The sequence below is a fragment of the Rhineura floridana genome, chromosome 12 (assembly GCF_030035675.1).
Source record: "Rhineura floridana isolate rRhiFlo1 chromosome 12, rRhiFlo1.hap2, whole genome shotgun sequence".
Classification (NCBI taxonomy): domain Eukaryota; kingdom Metazoa; phylum Chordata; class Lepidosauria; order Squamata; family Rhineuridae; genus Rhineura; species Rhineura floridana.
The window spans coordinates 13,944,119-13,965,155 of NC_084491.1; the positions used below are offsets into that span (position 1 = coordinate 13,944,119).

At 43.9% G+C, this 21,037-nt stretch overlaps 1 protein-coding gene across 10 annotated transcripts in view; it reads left to right on the forward strand.

Moving 5' to 3' along the window:
• Nucleotides 1-19,287, forward strand: part of RHOBTB2 (Rho related BTB domain containing 2) — a 56,203-nt gene extending 36,916 nt beyond the window's left edge. For all 10 annotated transcript variants that reach the window (XM_061592710.1, XM_061592713.1, XM_061592711.1 and 7 more), the window contains 6 exons: nt 905-1,920; nt 4,297-4,415; nt 6,321-6,471; nt 9,174-9,262; nt 17,184-17,289; nt 18,029-19,287. In XM_061592710.1, coding sequence (XP_061448694.1) covers nt 905-1,920; nt 4,297-4,415; nt 6,321-6,471; nt 9,174-9,262; nt 17,184-17,289; nt 18,029-18,261 — 1,714 coding nt within the window. In that variant the 3' untranslated portion in view covers nt 18,262-19,287. The remainder of the gene's footprint in view (nt 1-904; nt 1,921-4,296; nt 4,416-6,320; nt 6,472-9,173; nt 9,263-17,183; nt 17,290-18,028) is intronic.
• Nucleotides 19,288-21,037: the final 1,750 nt, after the last annotated feature.

Consider the following 21,037-nt stretch of genomic DNA (forward strand, 5'->3'; position numbering starts at 1 on the left):
TGAACTGTGGTTGGACATCTTGGGGCACAGGTGCCCCTTGTTTCATGGATGGTGGGACAGGGAGTGTGTGGCATTCTGAGACTAGAACATGAGAACTCATGTGCCTGCATACAGCATAGTGTCCGGTCTGCCCTCCAGTCTCCCTGACTCAGCGCTACACTGTTAGCTGCTTCCAATCCTGGCTCATAGAGTAGAAACAAAGCTACAAAATTGGGGGGGGAGATGTTATCATGTTGAGCAAAACGAGCAGATTGGAGCATGCCCCATGGTTGAAGGAGAAAGCCAGTGTGTGTAGAGAGGGAGGTATGTTTCAGGTTTCCCGGGATACCCTGCTCCATGGAACTTAACATCTGCCATAATGAAGGATTGTCCTTTGAGCTGTTTTTGCATATCCAATCAATGTGTTATTGTTAATAGCAAACTGCTTGGGTACGCATTGAGCGAACATTGAACCTTGCAATGTGCATGTGCCCAAGTTGTCATCCCCATGTGCATTGTGGACAGGGACAATTGGCCAAGAAGTGCAAGATGTGAAATCTACACAGTCTGAAGAACAATTGGTCCCAAGTTCCCAGGCATGGCCCTGCATCTGCTTTTAAAATGCAATACTTCATCTGTTTCCAGTTTGGCCCTGGCACCAGGTGGAAAGCTCCCTAACCTAGAACCATGGGATGCATTCTGAGAGTAAAGAGAGGAGAGAACAAAATGCAAAGATAAGAAAGAAAAAGCAGTAGAAGCAAATGGAGCTACAGCCTACTAATGGGGTGCAGGTGACACCTGATAGTTTTCTCCTTATGAAGAGGCACTTTTCTGCTTACTTAGGCTGACTTAACCTCAGTTATTTTTGCCTTTAATTACTGAGCAGATGTCAGGCTCATTTTCCTTTTTCTGTTTCTCTCTCCAGACCAATCAAACCCAATGAAATTCTCCCCCCAGAGAAGGGGCGAGAGGTGGCCAAAGAGCTGGGGATCCCCTATTATGAGACCAGCGTAGTAGCTCAATTTGGCATTAAGGATGTCTTTGATAACGCTATCCGAGCTGCCCTCATCTCCCGCCGGCATCTCCAGTTCTGGAAGTCCCACCTGCGTAATGTTCAGAGGCCATTGCTCCAGGCCCCTTTCTTGCCCCCTAAGCCACCCCCACCCATCATAATTGTTCCTGACCCTCCTTCCAACAATGAGGAGCACCCAGCTAACTTGCTGGAGGATCCCTTGTGTGCAGATGTCATCCTGGTGCTGCAAGAGAAAATCAAAATCTACGCGCATAAGATCTACCTCTCCACCTCCTCCTCCAAGTTCTATGACTTGTTCTTGATGGACCTGAGTGAGGAGAGCCAGCAGGGGACAATGGGAAGCGGCACCACTGGGGCTGGTGTTGCTGAGCGGACCCTCCATCAGGAGGAAAGGCATCATCATGGCCGGGAGTTCCTCTTGAGAGCTGCTAGTTTTGATATCTGTGAGAGTGCTGAGGAAGCTGGCTCCGGCCAGCAAAAACCGTGCCTTAGAGCTTCCACCAGCGACGGGATATTGCGAGGCAACAACTATGGGGAACGAGGGCTAAAGCGGGGGCGGATCCTCTCCTCTTGGAGCCGTGCCTTTGTCAGCATCCAGGAGGAGATGGCAGATGACCCTATGACGTACAAACCCCGACTTATGGTGGTGGTGAAGATGGACCCTTCTATCCAACTGGGGCCCTTCAGGGCTGTGCTCAAATATCTGTACACGGGTGAACTGGATGAGAATGAAAGGGACCTGATGCACATTGCCCACATTGCTGAGCTGCTGGAAGTCTTCGACCTCAGGATGATGGTGGCCAACATCCTGAACAATGAGGCATTCATGAACCAGGAGATCACCAAAGCCTTCCACGTTAGGAGAACCAACCGTGTTAAGGAGTGTCTGGCCAAGGGGACTTTTTCTGGTATGTTGCAGAGCACTGGTTAGCTATGAGAGACTTAGGTCTTTGGGCCACTGTAATTTGTTTTCTAGGATGGGGGGGCTCAAGTGAACTTAGGTGATGAGCTCAAGCAACTGGATGGGGGGACATTGTTCTCACCCAGGCCTGGGTGTTGCATAGGAAGCTCCCTTGGTGCCATCTTGGAGCTGTTCTGCCCATTAGGTAGAATGAGTTAGTAGAAATTTGGACTGCAGCACTTCAGGGGGCGGGAGGGTGGGCATCTTTGTTTTTTGTTTTTTAATGTTCTTCCATGCAATCACACTCCTTGCATGTGGTAAATAGCATGTCAGAATGAAGACCATGCTAAATTTTTCTCCTTGATACATGAGTTTTCCCTGTGCTTCTCCATCTTAAATGAATCCTACATTGTTTAAAAAGAACATATCCGGGGAAAGGCTAGGGTGAATCCTTTCCTCCAATATGTCAGTTCTGAGTCCACATGGACTTCTTTGTTTTGGTTTTACACTGGAGAGCACTCAAACAAATAGACTCTCTTTCCCTCTCATATGGTACCGTCCAGGAAAAGCTTTACCACTTGGTTCTGCTGAATATTTAAACTGGCCCTCATATAGCAATTCTGAAGAAAATCTGGAGGCTGCTTTTTGCCACCAGATGGTTGTTTCTTCCGTTATTCAGGGCTTCTTGATGTTTCTTATGCAGGAATAGGGTTGCCAGGTTCATGGCCTGAGACTGATCCTGTATCTTTAGGAGAAGAGAAAGTCAGCCAAGTGCAGGTGTTCTTGCAACACTGTAATGGGAAAAACCACAAGGTGGGATTCTCCCTTCCTCCTGCACAACTTTTAAAGATACAGAAGACCTCTTGGAGGCCAGGCCTGGCAACCCTATGCAGGAGCCAATTTAACTGTAAGTGTTATATCAGGATTTGCCAGTACTCATAGTCCAGAAAATTCTGTTGTGTTGTCCAAGTTTCCTTTTATTTCCCTGCCATTCACCCACTACTGTTGCTACACTTGTTACTGTTGCTGTTATTAGTGGCAACAGTCAATGACAATTCCGCTTGGATTAAGCCTGTTGGTCAGGAGTGGGGAACCTGTGGTCTTCCAGGTGGTGTTGGACTCCAGCTTCCATCAGCCTCAGCCATCGTGGCCAGTAGTAAGGGATGGTGGGACTTGTAGTTCACCAATATTTGGCAGGCCACAGGTTTCCTACTGCTGCTGTAGAATAAACACAAGGGCCAGGATAATTCACTCCCACCTGTTCTGGATCACTCTAGATTGTATGAGACTTCATCATCATCCCATGCATCATCCAATTCCAATTTGTGGCATGTTCCCAGATTGCTGAATTGTCTTTTTTAAACCTTAGAAGCCTTTATGTCATATTTACAGAGCAATCAATACTTGTTTGTTCAAAAACTCTTCAGTATTGTTTAATGGGCTCACTCTCTAGTAAATGTGTTTAGGATTGTATTCTTAGTCTTATATTTACTTTGGCACAGCCTGTTGGCCTTTGGGGTTGCAGATGAAACATAGAATCATAGAACAGTATAAGGCCATTGAGTCCAACCCCCTGCTCAGTGCAGGAATCCAACTTAAAGCATACCCAACAGGTGGCTGTCCAGCTGCCTTTTGAATGCCTCTGGTGTTGGAGAGCCCACCACCACCTTAGGTAATTGGTTCAACTGTTGTACCGCTCTAACAGTTAGGATGTTTTTCCTGATGTTCAGCTGAAATCTGGCTTCCTGTGAGTCTTGCTTCATAGTTGATTAGTACACAATGTAGTGACCAAATGTTTGCTAATCTAGGATTGTTTGGCTTGCTGGTGAATCCTTTACAACAGGTGTGGCCATGCTTGGTGGGGCTGATGGGAGTTGGTGTCAACACCATCTGGAGGGCCTGTTTTTTAACATTGACTTCCAATCCTGTTTTGGCTTGTTGCCTTCCCTAATGAAGGCCAGTGGATGGCAAAAGAGATACAGAAACCCAGCAACTTGCACCTCAGAGCTGATTTGCACAATTATTTGGGATATTGGTAAAGCTACCATAGGTGACTTTATTCCTCTGGTACTTGTTTGGGGGTATAGTCTTGTGAAAGTGAAACCTTGTAGAAGATTCTAGCTCTTAGCAGTTCATTTCACTACAGATTCTTCTAAGGCAGGTGTGAGGAACCTTTGGCCCTCCAGATGTTGCTGAACTACAATTCCCATAATCCTGGGCCATTAGCTATACTTGCTGGGGCTGATGGGAGTTGTAGTTTAGCAACATCTGGAGAGACAAAATTTCCCCACACTTGCTCTGGAGTTTGTTGACTATAGTGTGGTGGTAAAAGCATGTTGCATGAGCATAAAACAGTTACTTACATGTCTTTGCTTGTTTGCAGATGTCACCTTTATACTGGATGATGGTGCTATCAGTGCCCACAAGCCCTTGCTAATCTCCAGTTGTGACTGGATGGCTGCTATGTTTGGGGGTCCATTTGTGGAGAGCTCAACCCAAGAGGTGAGGCCACCATGAGCACCAAAGAATTATCATTTCTTTCTCTTAGAATCTTAGCCATAGCAATACTTAACTAATACTTTTGGACCCACTATTCCACTGTGTGCTCCTTGAGGTTTGGCCCATACTGCACGTGGACAGATCTTTTGATGAGCAAATGTTTTAGTTCCTTTCAGTTGCTGAGCTAAGATCCCTGGGGTGTGGCAGAGCTGCTTAAAGAGAAGTGGAGTGCTTGCATTTTGTTTTTACACAATAGTTTCACCTTTTAGGCTCCCAAGGGGAAAAAAGAGGAGATGGTAGGGAAGGATTATAGGACAAGTGCACTTCTGTGATGTTTGAAGGAGAAAATCCTGTATGTTTTCTGCAGCAATAAAAAATGGAATATGGGCTAGTGCTCAAATTACAGGGTGTCTAGCTCCCTTACCTTTTGGGTTTTTGGGAAAGTTTTGGGGGCAAGATTTTGCTAAAATTGGAGTTGGGGTGGGACTTGCTTTTACTGAGCCCCCCCCCTACAAAAGACCTCTTGGAGGCTGGGCCTGGCAACCAAGAGGTCTTTTGTATTTTGTCTTTTGTATTTTGTATTAAGTTGTGCAGGGGGATGGGAGGATTCCACCTTGTGGTTTTTCCTATTACAGGGTTGCAACAACACCTGCACTTGGCTGACTTTCTCTTCTCCTAAAGATACAGGATCAGTCTCTGGGATTGAACCTGGCAACCCTAGTTTTGTGCAAGAGCACAGCAGTAGGGTTGCCAGGCACAGGTGGGATTTCCTGGTGGATTGTGCCCTAATTATTAGCAGAGAAGAGAAGTGCAGGGTTTGGTTTTGTTCCATCTCCAGCACCAAAATGTCATGGGCCACTGCTATGGCCTGTGCTTTGGACCGGTCCTTTGCCTTCTGAAACCCTTGTAGGCTGCAGACAAAAGTCCCGATTAGTGCAAGACCACCACTCTTAGGCCAACCTGGAACATAAAAAGGGAGTTTTAAGACTGTAATTAGCATTTTGCATCTTAATATGGCAGATCCATGGATGCTTACACGAACGCACGTATGCTGTAACATGGGAATATCTTTTTCATCAGGATTTGCACATTGTGAAGCATGCATGGCAGGGGGCTGGCAGTTTCACCAGGGCCATGGATATGAATGGAAAATATGCAACTGGCAGATGTCTAAATACATATTCTTTAATGGTCGCAAACTTGGCAGGTTCATATCTTGTCCCTCTTGGGACCCAAGCTAAAGGATTTTGTAAGAACTGACCTCAGCTGTGCTTTCAGGTTGGTGTGAGTGTTGTCTGGACAGGCTCCATTCTGGCCTAAAGTGAGAAAGAGATCCTGTACAGCAGAGGTAGGAAACCGTGTGACCCTCCAGATGTTGTTGGACTCCAAATCCCATCAGCCCCAGCCAGCATGGCCATTGGGCTGGAACAATGGGAATTGTAGTCCAGCAACATTTAGAAAGCCACAGGTTCCCTACCCCTATTGTAGCGACAACAGCAGTCCATTCTGGGGGTGGGGAAGAGAGAACACTAGCCTATTCTTGGAGCAAGCTTGATCTGGAAGCTTTTATAGGGTTCAGGCAGTATCATGTGATCCACTCTGGAGTATAGCTATTAAGACTCTTTCTTGATGGACTGACTGGATTCCCTTTCATTCCCTCCATTGGCCAGATTAAATGGGTGGTGCACAGCCTGGTTTCCCCTTCCTTAAGTTCTGGGTTCAGGATCCCTGCAAGCTTGAATTCTGGCATACAGCGCTGCAGGTAGCCTTAAAAGGGATAGGATAAGAGAGTGAAAGGTAGTAAGGAGTTGTTGGATGATTGAAGGGTAAACACTGCTGTGCAATTTTCTGTATTGGAGTATTTCACAAAATTCAACCCCTGTTGTGCTCATGTCCTTCCTCTTACAGGTGGTGTTACCTTACACCAGCAAGAGCTGCATGCGGGCGGTGCTTGAGTACCTGTACACTGGCCAGTTTTGTTCCACATCCGACCTTGATTACATGAAGCTCATCATTCTGGCCAACCGCCTGTGTCTTCCACACCTAGTTGCACTCACAGGTAATTTTGGGGAGCTATAGGCACAGTTCTGATTTCACTGCTGCACGTTCTTCTGTCCTTCTGGAGTAATGTTACCTTGGGAAAGGGATGATGCTTTGCATTTAACTGCATGATCTGGAGAGCCTTCCTTGAAGCCATTGGTGTGATAACAGGGTTTGGGATAAGCCTTATAGTTTTCAAAATTTAAGGCTTGCTTGCTTACGGAGATGTAGGCAGGGTGCACTTTCTGGCTGATCTGTTTCTTCTGCATTGTCAGTTTCTTGGTCAGGCCAGGTGTTCTGAGCCACTCTTATGTCTACTCTCAGGCCTGGTGGACACATGGCAGCAGAATGAGGAGGGGCTGAGCTGGCAGAGTGGACTGTTTCACTTAAGACAGAAGGCATCACATTTGTGAATGCTCCACTGTTTAAAAAGTTTCCTGCAAGAATAAAGGCATATACAACAGGGAGCGGTTTGAGCTTGAAACTCCCCTTGAAAATTTGATTTTTACTTGCTTGTTTTTAACACAGAGTAAAGTCCCTACTCTGTTCTACTCTTTAAAACGCCTGCTGAAAGCCTTAAGCCTGAAAGCTAGGCTTATGCAGGCAGTTCAGAAGGTTGCTGTTGGCAATAGTTGACCTTGCTTTTACTGTATTTTTAATAGCTTTTCAAATACGTTTTTTATTTGTTGTAAACTGCTTTGATTAAAAAAAATGAAATAGCAGTATATAAATATGTTTATAAATAAAAACTACCTGAGACTAGTCAGAGTAGGCAGTACTGGGCTAGAAGGATAAATTGTCTGACCTGGTCTAACATAGCATTTTACCTTAAAATTTTGGGGGAGGGGGAGGACTCCTGGGGAATAGCAAGTTTGGGGACAGCAGGGGTGTGCGTTCCTGCATGAGTTATGTCAATCAAAGCTAAGTGAGTGAAACACATGTCCGTATCACTACATAGAGTAGGGAGTAGTTTACTTGCAGCAAATTCTGGTGGTAGAAGCACCACTTCAGAATAAGGTGGGTGGGATTCCATTTTAATGCTTTTCTCAGGTACTGAAGAGCCTTTCCTCATCACCTGCTCCATGTAATTGGAGATGGCAAGAACTGTATGGGGGACCTTCTTAACGCAAAGCAGGTGTGGGGAACCTTTGGCCCTCCAGATGTTGCTGAATTACAGCTCCTGGCATCCCAGGCTGGTGGCCATGCGTGCTGGGGCTGATGGGAGTTGAGTTCAGCAACGTATGGAGGGCCAAAGGTTTCCCACACCTGATGCAAAGCATATGATCTGTCACAGAACTACAGTGCCTTTCCTTCCATTTTAAATCCCCAGACCCTCCCCAACAAGCCCATCTATGGGGCATGATTTAAGAGCACACAAATTAGAGCCAAAGGTCTGGGGAAGCAATGGTGTAACACCCTTCTGTCAAATGTACATAGTCTAAACTACTTAATACTTGTAATAAAAAATAGGCACCCAAAAAAAGTGACTCAAAGTAGGAGCAAAATAACCAAAAACTTCTGTTTTGTCTCCTTCATTGGTGTTTTTTTATCAGTCTGACACATTTTGGACACTACTTGTCCTCCTCCAGGGAATTCTAAAATCAATTTAAAAAAGTTTAATTACAAAACTGAATAGCATATTGTATAAAATTCAAGCAGCATAGAAACACGGGCAGCTGCCTTGTATGGAGTCAACCACCTAGCTCAGCTTGTCTATAGTGACCAGCAGGCTGGGATCTCTCTCAGCCCTTCCCAGAGATTCTGAGGATGGAACCTAGGACCTTCTGCATGCAAAAGCAGATGCTCTGCTACTGAGCTATGACCCTTCCCCTCTTCTGTATATAGATGCTGTAATAAAAAGCAGAGCAAATCATATCTCACATTCACAAAAACATTTTAGTAAGTACAATATACACCTTTCAAGTAACTTCCACTTAACATTTTTGCCACGGACACATTTGTGATATTCAAGTGTTTATAAGAGAGGCCTATAAGAGTTCATTAGAAAGCCACATATAGTAATGGTTTGGGAGAGTATGGCATAAGCCTATAGTGGCCTACCCTGAATTTTAAGCTTTCATTAAAAAAGATGTGTGAATATATATATGGGAGGGGGGATATTCTATTCAGTTGCTCAGTAAGAAATACCATTCTCCCTCCAGTGTTCTGTTTTCAAAAACAGTTTGCTATATTTGCCAGAAGGGGTCAGTCATTCAGGAACCAAAAGTCATAAATTCCACAAGGTTTCCTCCAGCCTGTTCCAGGTTGCATGAGCCAAAGCAACTCTTTGGATCTTAGCCTAGATGCCCAGCACTTTCTGCACTAAAGAAGGGCTGGTAATTAACTAGGATGAACAGTGTTTCTCTATGCTGTGGAAAGTAGACATCCATAGTGTTTAGTTAGCAGAGCTTGTACCCCTAATAAATACAATACATGGCCTTTTGTATCCTATTCTTAACATCAAGACTTGTGCAAGTTGTACATTTTATGGAAAAAAGCAGGCCTTTAACACAGGATTCTGTTTTAGCAGTGTCAACTTTGAATTTAACACAAAGTGAAAATAGATTTCTTCTTAAACTGGGTTACTTTTGAAAACACTATTAGAAAATGAAGAATCCCGTTTCTACCTTACTTGAAAACCAAAAGAAAAACATTGGTCATTATTCTGTTAGGTGGTCATACTGATAGACTCTGACCTGGTTGTATTTTTTATTTTTACAGAACAGTTCACAGTGTCTGGTCTGATGGAAGCAACTCAGATGTTAGTGGATATTGATGGTGATGTCCTTGTGTTCCTGGAGTTGGCTCAGGTATAAGCCACTTTGTGAATCCTTAATCAATCATTGCTTGCAGTTGCTTTAGGGTTGGAAATTAAGACACTACTTTCAAAAGGAGAGCTCGCTGAGGGAGTTTAATATGCTTTCTGATGGGTTTAGAATGCAATCCTAACCATACTTACCTGGAAGTAAGCACCACTGAATTCAACAGGACTTATTTCTGAGTAGACATTGTTAATTTGCGGCTTTACTTCAAACCAGGATCATTAGCTTGGGAGAGGGGAGAGAAAAAATGCCTACATATCAGCATTGAGCTACTAGCAGCTTTCTACTGGGATGTATCCCATTTGTAGTATTAAATTGTTAATTACATTAAGCTAGCTTGGTTGGAGGGATCATATGCTACTTAACTATTCCTGGATTCCAACTGATTTAGAGACACCGCTGAGGTTGGGGTTAATCTGTATACCAACCACAATGAAACTCCTGTGTTAAAATGGAGATGAGATCAACAGGAGATAAACTGTTCAAAGGCTGTTGTATTCCTTTAATTACCTGATGATGCGGACAAACAACAGTGCCTTTTGGTGCCATCTGAAGAACTTACTCTCGTATCAGGCCTATGGGCAAGAAGAACTTTTTAACTAGTCCAGTGATTCCCAGAGTTTTTCCCCCCATGGACTTGAAAATTGCTGATGATCTTAGAGAACCACTTAATGATTTTCCTGCATGTTGTAGCAATGGTAATGTGGGCTGTGCTGAAAACGATTTGATTTTTAATTGCATATTTATTGCTGCTTTTATTTCTTACAGTGGATTTTATTATACTGCAGCTTATGTTCCATATAATAATACAGTAAAAGAAAGATAGAAAAGCAGCAACAAAATGCAATTAAAAGATCAATTTGTTGTTATTGTTGTTATGTGCCTTCAAGTCAGTTACGACTTATGGCGACCCAATGAATCAGTGACCTCCAAGAGCATCTGTCATGAACCACCCTGTTCAAATCTTGTAAGTTCAAGTCTATGGCTTCCTTTATGGAATTGATCCATCTCTTGTTTGGCCTTCCTCTTTTTCTACTCCCTTCTGTTTTTCCCAGCATTCTTGTCTTTTCTAGTGAATCATGTCCTCTCATGATCTGTCCAAAATATGATAACCTCAGTTTCATCATTTTAGCTTCTAGTGACAGTTCTGGTTTAATTTGTTCTGACACCCAATTATTTGTCTTTTTCGCAGTCCATGGTATGCGCAAAGCTCTCCTCCAACACCACATTTCAAATGAGTTGATTTTTCTCGTATCCATTTTTTTCACTGTCCAACTTTCACATCCATACATAGAGATTGGGAATACCATGGTCTGAATGATCCTGACTTTAGTGTTCAGTGATACATCTTTGCATTTGAGGACCTTTTCTAGTTGTCTCATAGCTGCCCTCCCCAGTCCTAGCCTTCTTCTGATTTCTTGACTATTGTCTCCATTTCGGTTAGTGCCGAGGTATTGATAATCCTTGACAAGTTCAATGTACTCATTCTCAACTTTAAAGTTACATAAATCTTCTGTTGTCATTGCTTTAGTCTTTTTGATGTTCAGCTGTAGTCCTGTTTTTGTGCTTTCCTCTTTAACTTTTATCAGCATTCGTTTCAAATCATTACTGGTTTCTGCTAGTAGTATGGTATCATCTGCGTATCTTAAATTATTGATATTTCTCCCTCCAATTTTCACACCTCCTTCATCTTGGTCCAATCCCACTTTCCGTAGGATACGTTCTGCATGTAGATTAAACAAACAGGGTGATAAAATACACCCCAGTCTCACACCCTTTCCAATTGGGAACCAATCAGTTTCTCCATATTCTGTCCTTACAGTAGCCTCTTGTCGAGAGTATAGGTTGCGCATCAGGACAATCAAATGCTGTGGCACCCCCATTTCTTTTAAAGCATTCCATAGTTTTACATGATCTACACAGTCAAAGGCTTTGCTGTAATCTATAAAGCAAGATGAGAGCCAGTGTGGTGTAGTGGTTAAGGTGTTGGACTATGACCTGGGAAACCAGGGTTCAAATCCCCACATAGCCATGAAGCTCACTGGGTGACCATGGGCCTGTCGCTGCCTCTCAGCCTCATGAGAACCCTATTCACAGGTTCACCATAAGTCGGAATCGACTTGAAGGCAGTACACATACATAAAGCACAGGGTGGTTTCCTTGGAAATCTGGCATTTCTCACTCCATATATAGTAAGAGCCTTTGTTGTAGAATCTTGAGCGTTACTTTATTCACATGGGATATTATAAGGCAATAGTTCGATAATTACTGCATTCCCTGGGATCCCCTTTCTTTGGAATTAGGATGTATATTGGCTTCCAGTCTGTGGGCCATTGTTTAGTTTTCCATATTTTTTGACAATTTTTTATCAAAATTTGGACAGATTCAGTCTCAGTAGCTTGTAGCAACTCCATTGGTATGCCATCTGTTCCTGGTGATTTCTTTCTTCCAAGTATTTTAAGAGCAGCTTTCACCTCACATTCTAAACTTTCTTGTTCCTCATCATACCGTGAATGAATCCATGAATGAATCTGTCATCCTGGCATCTCTTTTATAGAGTTCTTCAGTGTGTGGCTTCCATCTTCCTTTTATTTCATCTTGGTCAGTCAGTGTGTTCCCCTGTTAATTATTCAACCTTCCTACTCTTGGTTTAAATTTCTCTTTAATTTCTCTAATCTTTTGGAATAGGGCTCTTGCTTTTCCCTTTTTGTTGTCCTATTTCTATACAATACCTATTGTAATAGTTCTTTGTTCCTACTTACTAGGCACTGTATTGTTGCATTTAGGGTTCTGACCGTGTTTCTATCTCCTTTTGCTTTCCTTTTCTCTTTAACCATTTTAAGAGTTTCTGCAGTCATCCATTGAGGTCTTTCTCTCTTTTTAATGAGAGGTATTGTCTTTTTGCATTCTTCCCTGATAATGTCTCTGACTTCACTCCATAGTTCTTCGGGTTCTCTGTCAACTAAGTTTAAATCCTCAAACTTGTTCCTTATTAGATCTTTATATTCTTCTGGGATGTTATTTAAATTGTATTTTGGCATTATGATTGCTTTTCTTCTTTAGCTTTACTCTGATTTTCGATATGACCAGTTCTGATCTGTACTGCAGGCTGCTCCTGATCTTGTTATCACAGAAAGTATGGAACGTCTCCATTTTTTGCTACCAATTATATAATCAATTTGATTCCTATATTGACCATTTGGTGATGTCCACGTGTACAGTCGTCTTTCTCGTTGTTCAAAAAATGTGTTTGCAAGAAGCAAATTATTGGCTACACAGAATTTGACAAGTCTTTCTCCTGCTTCATTTCTGTCTCCTAGGCCCCATTTTCCCACAATTCCTAATTCTTCTCTGTTCCCCACTTTTGCATTCCAATCCCCTATGATTATCAGCACAGTTTTTTTTGGTGTGTGATCAATATCTTCCTGTACTTCTGTGTAAAATCTCTCCAATTCCTCTTCTTCTGCATTTGCCGTTGGAGCATAGACTTGGATGATGGTTATGTTAACAGGTTTCCCATTTTATGTCATTGATATCACTCGCTCAGACCTTGTGTTGTAGCTCCTAATTGCTTTTGCTACATCACTTCTCACTGTTAAAGCAACCCCATTTCTTCTTAATTTCTCATTACCTGCACAAAATATTTTGTATGTGCCTGATTGAAAACGTTCCATTCCCGTCCATTTTAATTCACCCATGTTCCATTTCTTTCTTGACAATTTCTAACTTTCCCTGGTTCATGCTTCTCACATTCCATGTTCCTATTGTGTGCATTGTACAACTCCGGACTCCTTTCACATCTGTGTGCATCAGCCTCTGGGCTTCCTTTCAGCTTTGACCCAGCTGCATCATTAGTCACAGCGCTACTCGTATTTGTCCTTGGTTCTTCCCCAGTAGCTCGGTGAGTGCCTTCTGACCTGGGCGTCTCATCTTCCAGCACTATCTCGTGTTGCATTTTGGATACTCTGTTCATAGGGTTTTTGTGGTAAGAGGTATTCAGAGGTGGTTTACCATTGCCTTCCTCTGAGTTTGGATGCATCTTAGTCTGGTGTCTCAGCTTTGACTATTCTGCCTTGGGTGCCCCTGCTAGGAGTCTAGCCTCTTGGTCTAGACTCCTGACGTCATTGCTCTCAGCTTCTTCAACACTCTCAAACCCCCTCACCACATTAAGATGTGCATCCTAGAGGAAGAAAAGATCAAAATGAACATTTAATGCAGACCCGTGCCACAGACCACCTGAATGTGGCCCAGGGAACCCTTGAGTTAGACAATACAGAATTTGTTCTGGCAGAATATCTGACTGCTTATAGTTTTGTGACTTTTTTATTTCTGTATTGTATTTCTTTTAAAAAAAATGTTTTCTGTTAAACCAGTCTAGAGGAGATTGGTGGTGGGGAGGGCGTGTGGTGCATGTGTAGTTCCTGCACAGGGTGGGAGCCTGTGCAGTGAACTGAATAAGAAGAGAAAGTCGCCAGATGCCTTCAGAGTGAGAGTCTGTAATTGGCAGAAGGCTGCCCCTCCCTGGGTGTGAGACAGGAGGGGGAGTAGATGGGCCCTGTGTGATAAAGTTTGAATGGGTGTGACCGTTCCCAGTCCTCGCAGAGGCCTACTGGGATAATTCGCTCCGGCAGGCTTTGTTGGTGGGCTTGTGTTGGGCCCATATCAGGTGTTTAGGAGGAGTCTTAGTACGGAGGAACATGGGTGATGCCACCCCAATTTCAGTGATTACGGGCAGAGGGGAAAAAAGCCATGGGGAGGTGGTGAATTACCTGAGAAGACGAAGGCAAGGCTATCTGTGCCTTGTTCCTTGCTGCCACTCCTCTCATGGATGGGTTCCTCATTGCTCATCTGCTGTGCCGACTGGCCTGTGTGTGTTGTTGTTTAACGCCAGATCGGTACATAATAAGACCACTCTCATCCATTGATTGTGGATGAAGGTGCCGATTTGGTGTATATTACTGAGACCTGGGTTGATCTGACCCAGCTTTCAAAAAAAAGCAGGGGGTGGCTAGCATCCAAAAGAGAAACCAAAAAAGGGGTCAAAGACCAAGATGCTGGAAAATAGGAACTTTGATTATAGATAAAACCCAACGCGTTTCAGCCTATTATCTGCAGGCTTTTCTATAGCCAATGCCCACATTCCATAGCCGATCTAAGATTCTGGGTTTTGGAGAAGGTGTACGGAGAGAATGAAGATATCCTATTAAGAAAAGAGTTATCTTGGATTTTAACTTTAAAAACAATGACCCCTAGTGGGTTAAATGAAGATTTTGAGCTTCTCCCCCTACTGTAAATTTTGAAAATTTCCCTTAGTCCCTCATTTGTTTCTTGCATCCAGGTGTTAGCTGTTCCTCATGCTACAGGGAACATTATTGTATTCACCTGTACTTCGCTTTGGACTGCTTGTGTATATATATAGACAGTCCAATTGCATTACTCATTGAGACATTTGACTTTGACACAGTACAGAAAGCGATTTGCTGGTCTCATAATCTTATAAGCCATTAGGTGAGTATTAGATTGTCCTAAAGACTCATATTTAGTTTAGATTTATGGCTCTGATCCTTCGCTGCAGGGGTGGTGGACAGATTAAGATGGTCCACCCCCGGAGCTTAATGGAATCCACTGGATTCCTGAATGCCCTGGGGGAGTTCCCAGTAGATAGAGCAGGTGACCCTGTTGAAGCCCTTGTCATGCTGTAGAACAACGAGGCACATTGAGCTCTCAACATGGTTGCTCCCAAGCGCCCTCTCTGGCACTGTGGCCTGATGACGTGGACAAGGTGCTTGCGATGATGTGGCCAGCAACGTGTTCTTTCGACCCTTGCCCTCGTTGGCTTATTAAAGCTTGCCGAGGGGGTCTGACCGAGTGGATCCAGGGTGTGGTCAACGCATCATTGCGAGAGGGAGTGTTTCCAGCCACCTTGAAAGAGGCGGTGATTTGACCACTCCTGAAAAAGCCCACCCTGGACCCGTTGGTTTGTGACAACTACCGACTGGTTGCAAATACCCCCTTCTTAGGGAAGGTGATTGAGAGGGTTGTGGCGCAGCAGCTGCAAGTACTCTTGGATGAAACAGATTATCTTGACCCATCCCAGTCTAGATTCAGGCCTGGTTATGGGACTGAATCGGCCTTGGTCGCCCTGATGGATTACCTTTATTGGGAGAAGGACAGAGGGAGTGCGACACTGATATTCTTACTTGATCTCTCAGCAGCTTTTGATACCATTGACCATGGTATCCTTCTGGGCCGACTTGGTGAGCTGGGTATTGGAGGCACTGTTTTACAGTGGTTCCGATCCTGTCTCCAAGGTTGCTCTCAGAGAATAGCATTGGGTGACTGTCTTTGGCCCCCTGGCAGTTGTGCTCTGGGGTGCCGCAGGGTACCATCTTGTCCCCCATGCTGTTTAACAACTATATGAAGCCCTTGGGAGCAGTCATCAGGAGCTTTGGGGCGAGGTGTCAGCAGTATGCTGATGATACCCAGCTCTATTTCTCCGTAACATCTGAATCAGGAGAGGCCGTGCAAGCCCTGGACCGCTGCCTGGACTCGGTGGTGGGCTGGATGAGGGCCAATAAACTGAGTCTGAATCCTAGCAAGATGGAGGCGCTGTGGGTTGCTGGTTCCTGAGTTTGGATAATTGGTCAGTTGCCTGCTTTGGACGGGGTTGTACTCCCTCTGAAAGAGCAGGTCCGTAGCTTGGGGGTGCTCCTGGATCCATCTTTGTCGCTAGAGGCCCAGGTGACCTCAGTGGCTAGGAGTGCCTTTTACCAGCTTCGGCTGGTGAGACAGCTGCAGCCTTTTCTGGACCGGGATAGCCTGAGCACTATTGTCCATGCACTGGTAACCTCTAGGCTGGATTACTGTAATGCACTCTACGTGGGGCTGCCCTTTAGGTTGGTCCAGAAGCTGCAGCTGGTGCAAAATGTGGCGGCAAGACTGCTCACTGGGGCAGGGTATCACCAACATGTTACCCTGCTGTTGAAAGAATTGCACTGGCTGCCCATTTGCTACCGGGCCAAGTTCAAGGTTCTTGTTTTGGTGTACAAAGCCCTATAGAGCTCGGAACCAGGATACCTGAAAGACCGTCTTACCCCTTATATACCCAGTTGATCACTGCACTCTGTAGGTGAGGGCCTCCTGCAAATACCATGTTATCAGGAGGTTCGTACTGCACAATATAGGAAACAGACCTTTAGTGTGGCAGTACCTACCCTGTGGAATTCCCTCCCCTTGAATATTAGGCAGGCACCCTCTCTGCTATCTTTTTGGCGTCTTTTGAAGACTTTCCTCTTTCAACAAGCCTTTTAAGTTGAGACCTATCCCTGTCTGCATCTGTGCCAGAATTGTTTAATATGTTTTTAAATCATGTTTTTAACCCTTTTTTAAGGTTGTTTTTTAAAAATGTTTTTAATGCTGTTTTGTTTTAATGTATTTTAAGATCTGTTTTTATGATGTTTTAAAGTGTTTTAGTGCTTTGTTTGCCGCCCTGGGCTCCTGCTGGGAGGAAGGGTGGGATAGAAATTAAATAAATAAATAAAAATAAAACTTTTTTTTGTTTTCTACCATGAGCTCTTCTGACAAAAGGGCAGAATATATCTTGTTTAAATAAATACATAGGGAACAAAGGAAGCTGCCATATGCCAGGTCAGAGGTGTTGCCCACCCATCCAGCAACAGCTTTCCAGAGTCTCAGGAAAGTATCTTCCCATCACCTGCTACCTAAATCTTTTAATTGCACCAACTGCTCAAACTCATTGAATTCTGTGAGACTTGCTTCCAACTCAACCTGTACAGGATTGCACTGTAGCAATTGTTAGTGGTCTTGATCATTTCCTCAGAAGTATTGGCTGTGTTGGCCAGTGGTGTTGTACTGTGACTCATGCCAATGTCTTTCCCCCACTCAACAGTTCCATGGTGCCTACCAGCTTGCCGACTGGTGCCTCCATCACATCTGCACCAACTACAACAACATCTGCCGCAAGTTCCCTCGAGAAATGAAAGCAATGTCAGCAGGTCAGTGTGGAGGATTTTGAGTTGTACACCACTGCCTTAGGTGTCCAAGTAGAAAAGCAACAAATCAGATTTTAAATTTAAGTATACATCAACTGCACTTTCATGTAAAACATTACAAGGCTGTAATATATCAATTAACTGATTTTTAAAAGTTTTTAAATAGAAACATCTCTTATCCACATTATTCCTGCTTGGTTCTGCCCTTTCCTGCAGCAGTGGAGACCCTTTCTTAGTTGGTGCACAAGAATATCAGGTTTAGGTCAAACCAAATTTTTAGCCCTTATAAACTCAGCAAAGAACTCAAATGTCTAGCTAGTTCTACCAAGAGCTTAGAAAATGCAGATGCCCATCCCAACCCTTCCAGGTGTTAAGATGACAGAATTCCTCATCACAATTTGTCTGTCCCTCTTTTTCATTGTTTTATTAATTGCTTGTTACCTAAGATTTCCAAGCACTTACATGTAAAAACAAATGTTATACCGGGGGGGGATTCATATAAATCCTACAATTCATTATTATACATATATCACAGAAAAAGAACATCCCCACCCCCAAAAAACTGTTCTAAACCTTTCAGGTCAAAGGCTGTTGCCATCCAGTTTTGCTGCAAATAAATTGTACATTTAACATTCCAGTTTTGTAAACCAGCCACCATTCCAGATTGCATTTCTCACAGCTGCATTTAATAGCAGAAGCTTGGTAGCTTTAGGGTTTTAAACATCCTTGCGTCCTATTGCAGAGAACCAGGACTACTTTGAGAAGCATCGGTGGCCCCCAGTTTGGTACCTGAAGGAGGAAGACCACTATCAGAGGGCCAGGAAAGAGCGGGAGAAGGAAGACTATCTCCACCAAAAACGGCAGCCGAAGAGGAGATGGCTTTTCTGGAATGCCTCCTCCCCTTCCCAGTCACCTTCCTCATCAGCAGCCACAGCATCATCATCCTCTTCCTCTTCCTCCTCGGCTGTGGTCTGAGAGATGTGCTGCCCAAACCCATGTGCGCACACACTTCAGTCTCTCTGGGAAGGGAGCTGACCACCTTGAGCCAACATCTGGCTCAGCAAGCTTGGAGAGGATGCCACAGCTAAAACCCTCAGTTGAGAAAACAAGCATGAACGTCCCTGGGAGGCTAGCAAGAACCTGTACAGGTGGAGCTCAAGGTCCAGAGCATCCTACATCTTCATACAGAGCTCTTTCTAGCTGGTCCCAATCCTTGTCTCAGCCAGTGTAGGCACACAGCAGCTGGAGGCCATCCAGACAGAATGGAAGGCCGGCCAAATTTATTTAAAAGGGGGCACACATCTAGCAGGACAGACCTCATGTTTACAGGAATGCAAGAGGTTTATATTAATATTCTGCTACAAGGAAAATGCAGCTGTTCTGCATTGTTTTATTGAGGTTTCTCCCCACCCACACACCCTTTAGAAAGAGCAAAAAAAGTGATTGGGTGCTTCACAGCCCTCTGCACCATAACATTTCAAGATGCTGAAGACAGGCACTGCGGCTGAGGGTTTGGTTCCTGGGCTCCTTTTGATGAGGTGGCCATTTTTCTGTTGCACGTCCACCCAGGCTGTTGGCTTTCACCAACGCATACATACTGGGAGCACCAAATGGCTGTGAACCCTCCACGTGAAAGGCAGGCCTCTGTGGAGGAAGCACAGGCCAGTGGACACTCCAAATCTGCACTAGGCTTGAATTGCAACAGGAAAAGGTCCTAGAACAGAGAATCTGCCTGTGAAGGCTGGAAAAATTGCTGCTTTTTCTTCTTTCTCTTTATCTGCACCATAAGCTACCAAGTCAACTAGACCAAGGAGGGTGAGTTAAGAAGGTTGGAGAGAGCATGTTCCATCCTGGCCTGTGCTGGCCAAGATGTTTGGGAATGCGTTACTTCTGAAAGAACAGGAGACCCTAGCTGTTTTTAATGAGGCAAACCAATACAACACCAACAACTTGGAGTTTAGTGTGCAAGGTTCTGTTGTAATAAATGGCATTTTAAAAAGATGGTTGTGGTCTGTCTGCAATTTGGAAAGAAGGTGGGGAAAAGAGTGGTAGGAGGTGGGGAAAAGAGTGGGGCAGAAAACCTTTTTCAGGTGGAGGGCTGCATTCTTTTCTAGGCATCAGAGAGGGACAAATGCAAAGCACCTGTACATGAGAATGAAACTCAGACCCTGAAGAACTGCTAATGTGTCAGTAGACAATACTGGAAAAATAATACCAATTGTTTGGTATAAGACAGAGTCATATGATACCAACCACTTCCCTCCTACACCCACCCCCCAAACTGGGAATTTTTAAATGAATTTATATCCCACTTTTCTACAAAAACACACCAGGCAAAAGCAGCAAAATAAAACTACAGCCAATTCTTTTGCAAGTCTTCACCAGGGCTCCCACTACACCAGAATGTGAAAGCAAGCACTGAGGCTGCTTCATAGTTCTGAAGGAACCTCATTTAGTGTGGTTACCATTAACACTGATGTAACACAAACCACAGTTAATGCAGGGCAGGGAATTCTCATGGGGGGGGCACAACTCAGTGATACTGACTCAAACATAGGCTCAACATTCTACACATTCCTACCCTGAAATATATGACAAACCCACATAGGCACAAGGTGGATTACAAAAAACATAAGCATAAAATCAGTAGTGAGATCCTAAAAAACAATAGAAACAGCATTTACAAAACTTTACTCCAGGGGAGGTGTGGTTTCTCCTACCCCACCCCTTTTTGTTTTGTCATTGGGAGCCCAGAAGCAGAAGACTGAAGGCTTGAGACAGGAATTATAATATCCATAGATAGCTTGGAGACTACAAAGGAGCCTCAATTGTTCTGCTTAATGCTAGGACTACATGTACTCTGGCCTTGAGAATCTGTAGATTGTAAAACAAAAGCACACAGTTTTAATAAACTTTATTTGTACAGCTCCATGGCACTTTACACAGCTTCTTCAACGAAGACAAAAGTTTGTCTTTAAAGAACTTACAATTAGCTTGCAACAGTCGGGAAGGCAAGTGCAAAACAATTACAAGCAGTTTTGTAAATATCTTACCTAAAAGTAAAAAAGCCTTCACCCGCTATGGCCTTTTCAAACTGTACTACCAAAAAGACAAAATTACTGAAAACAGAACACATGAACATATAGGACATAAATAATATGTAGAAAACAACACAAACTTCAACCTGAAGTAACTTTCACTAAAAAGGCTACATAATTTATTAAGCATATTCTGCTAGCCCAAAGGATTTGCTCCTTTATAGGATAGTGGGGCATAGTGTTGCACTTGGACCACCTGAAGCTATACCTGCCCATTAAATTCCAGAGGTAAACCTTGGGCCAGGCACCATCACTCATCTTTCCCCAAGTTGGGTGGATGACTGATTACAACTCCTCACTCCCCATACACGTGAGTTACCAGGAACATTTTGAGTCTCAGGCTATGCAAGCTTAAACCACAGCAAGTCACCCTCTAAAAACAGTCTGGCTTCTTTGGCAGTGATGTGCCTTCTTCCCCTTAAAGCGTCTTTCTAAAACAGTGCATGTGCAAGAGAAACACTTGTGTTCTCCAACATAGGAACTGCACAATGTGAATGCACAATTCACTGTTTTGGCCTCCTTCCCATCATCTTCCCCTGGAGGCAGGTAATTTAAAAAATCTTACCTGAGAGCAAGTCCCATGGAATTCACTAGGATTTACTCCCAAGTAGACAATACTGTTCCTTAGCCACTTGTCTGGGTGCTTGAAAATA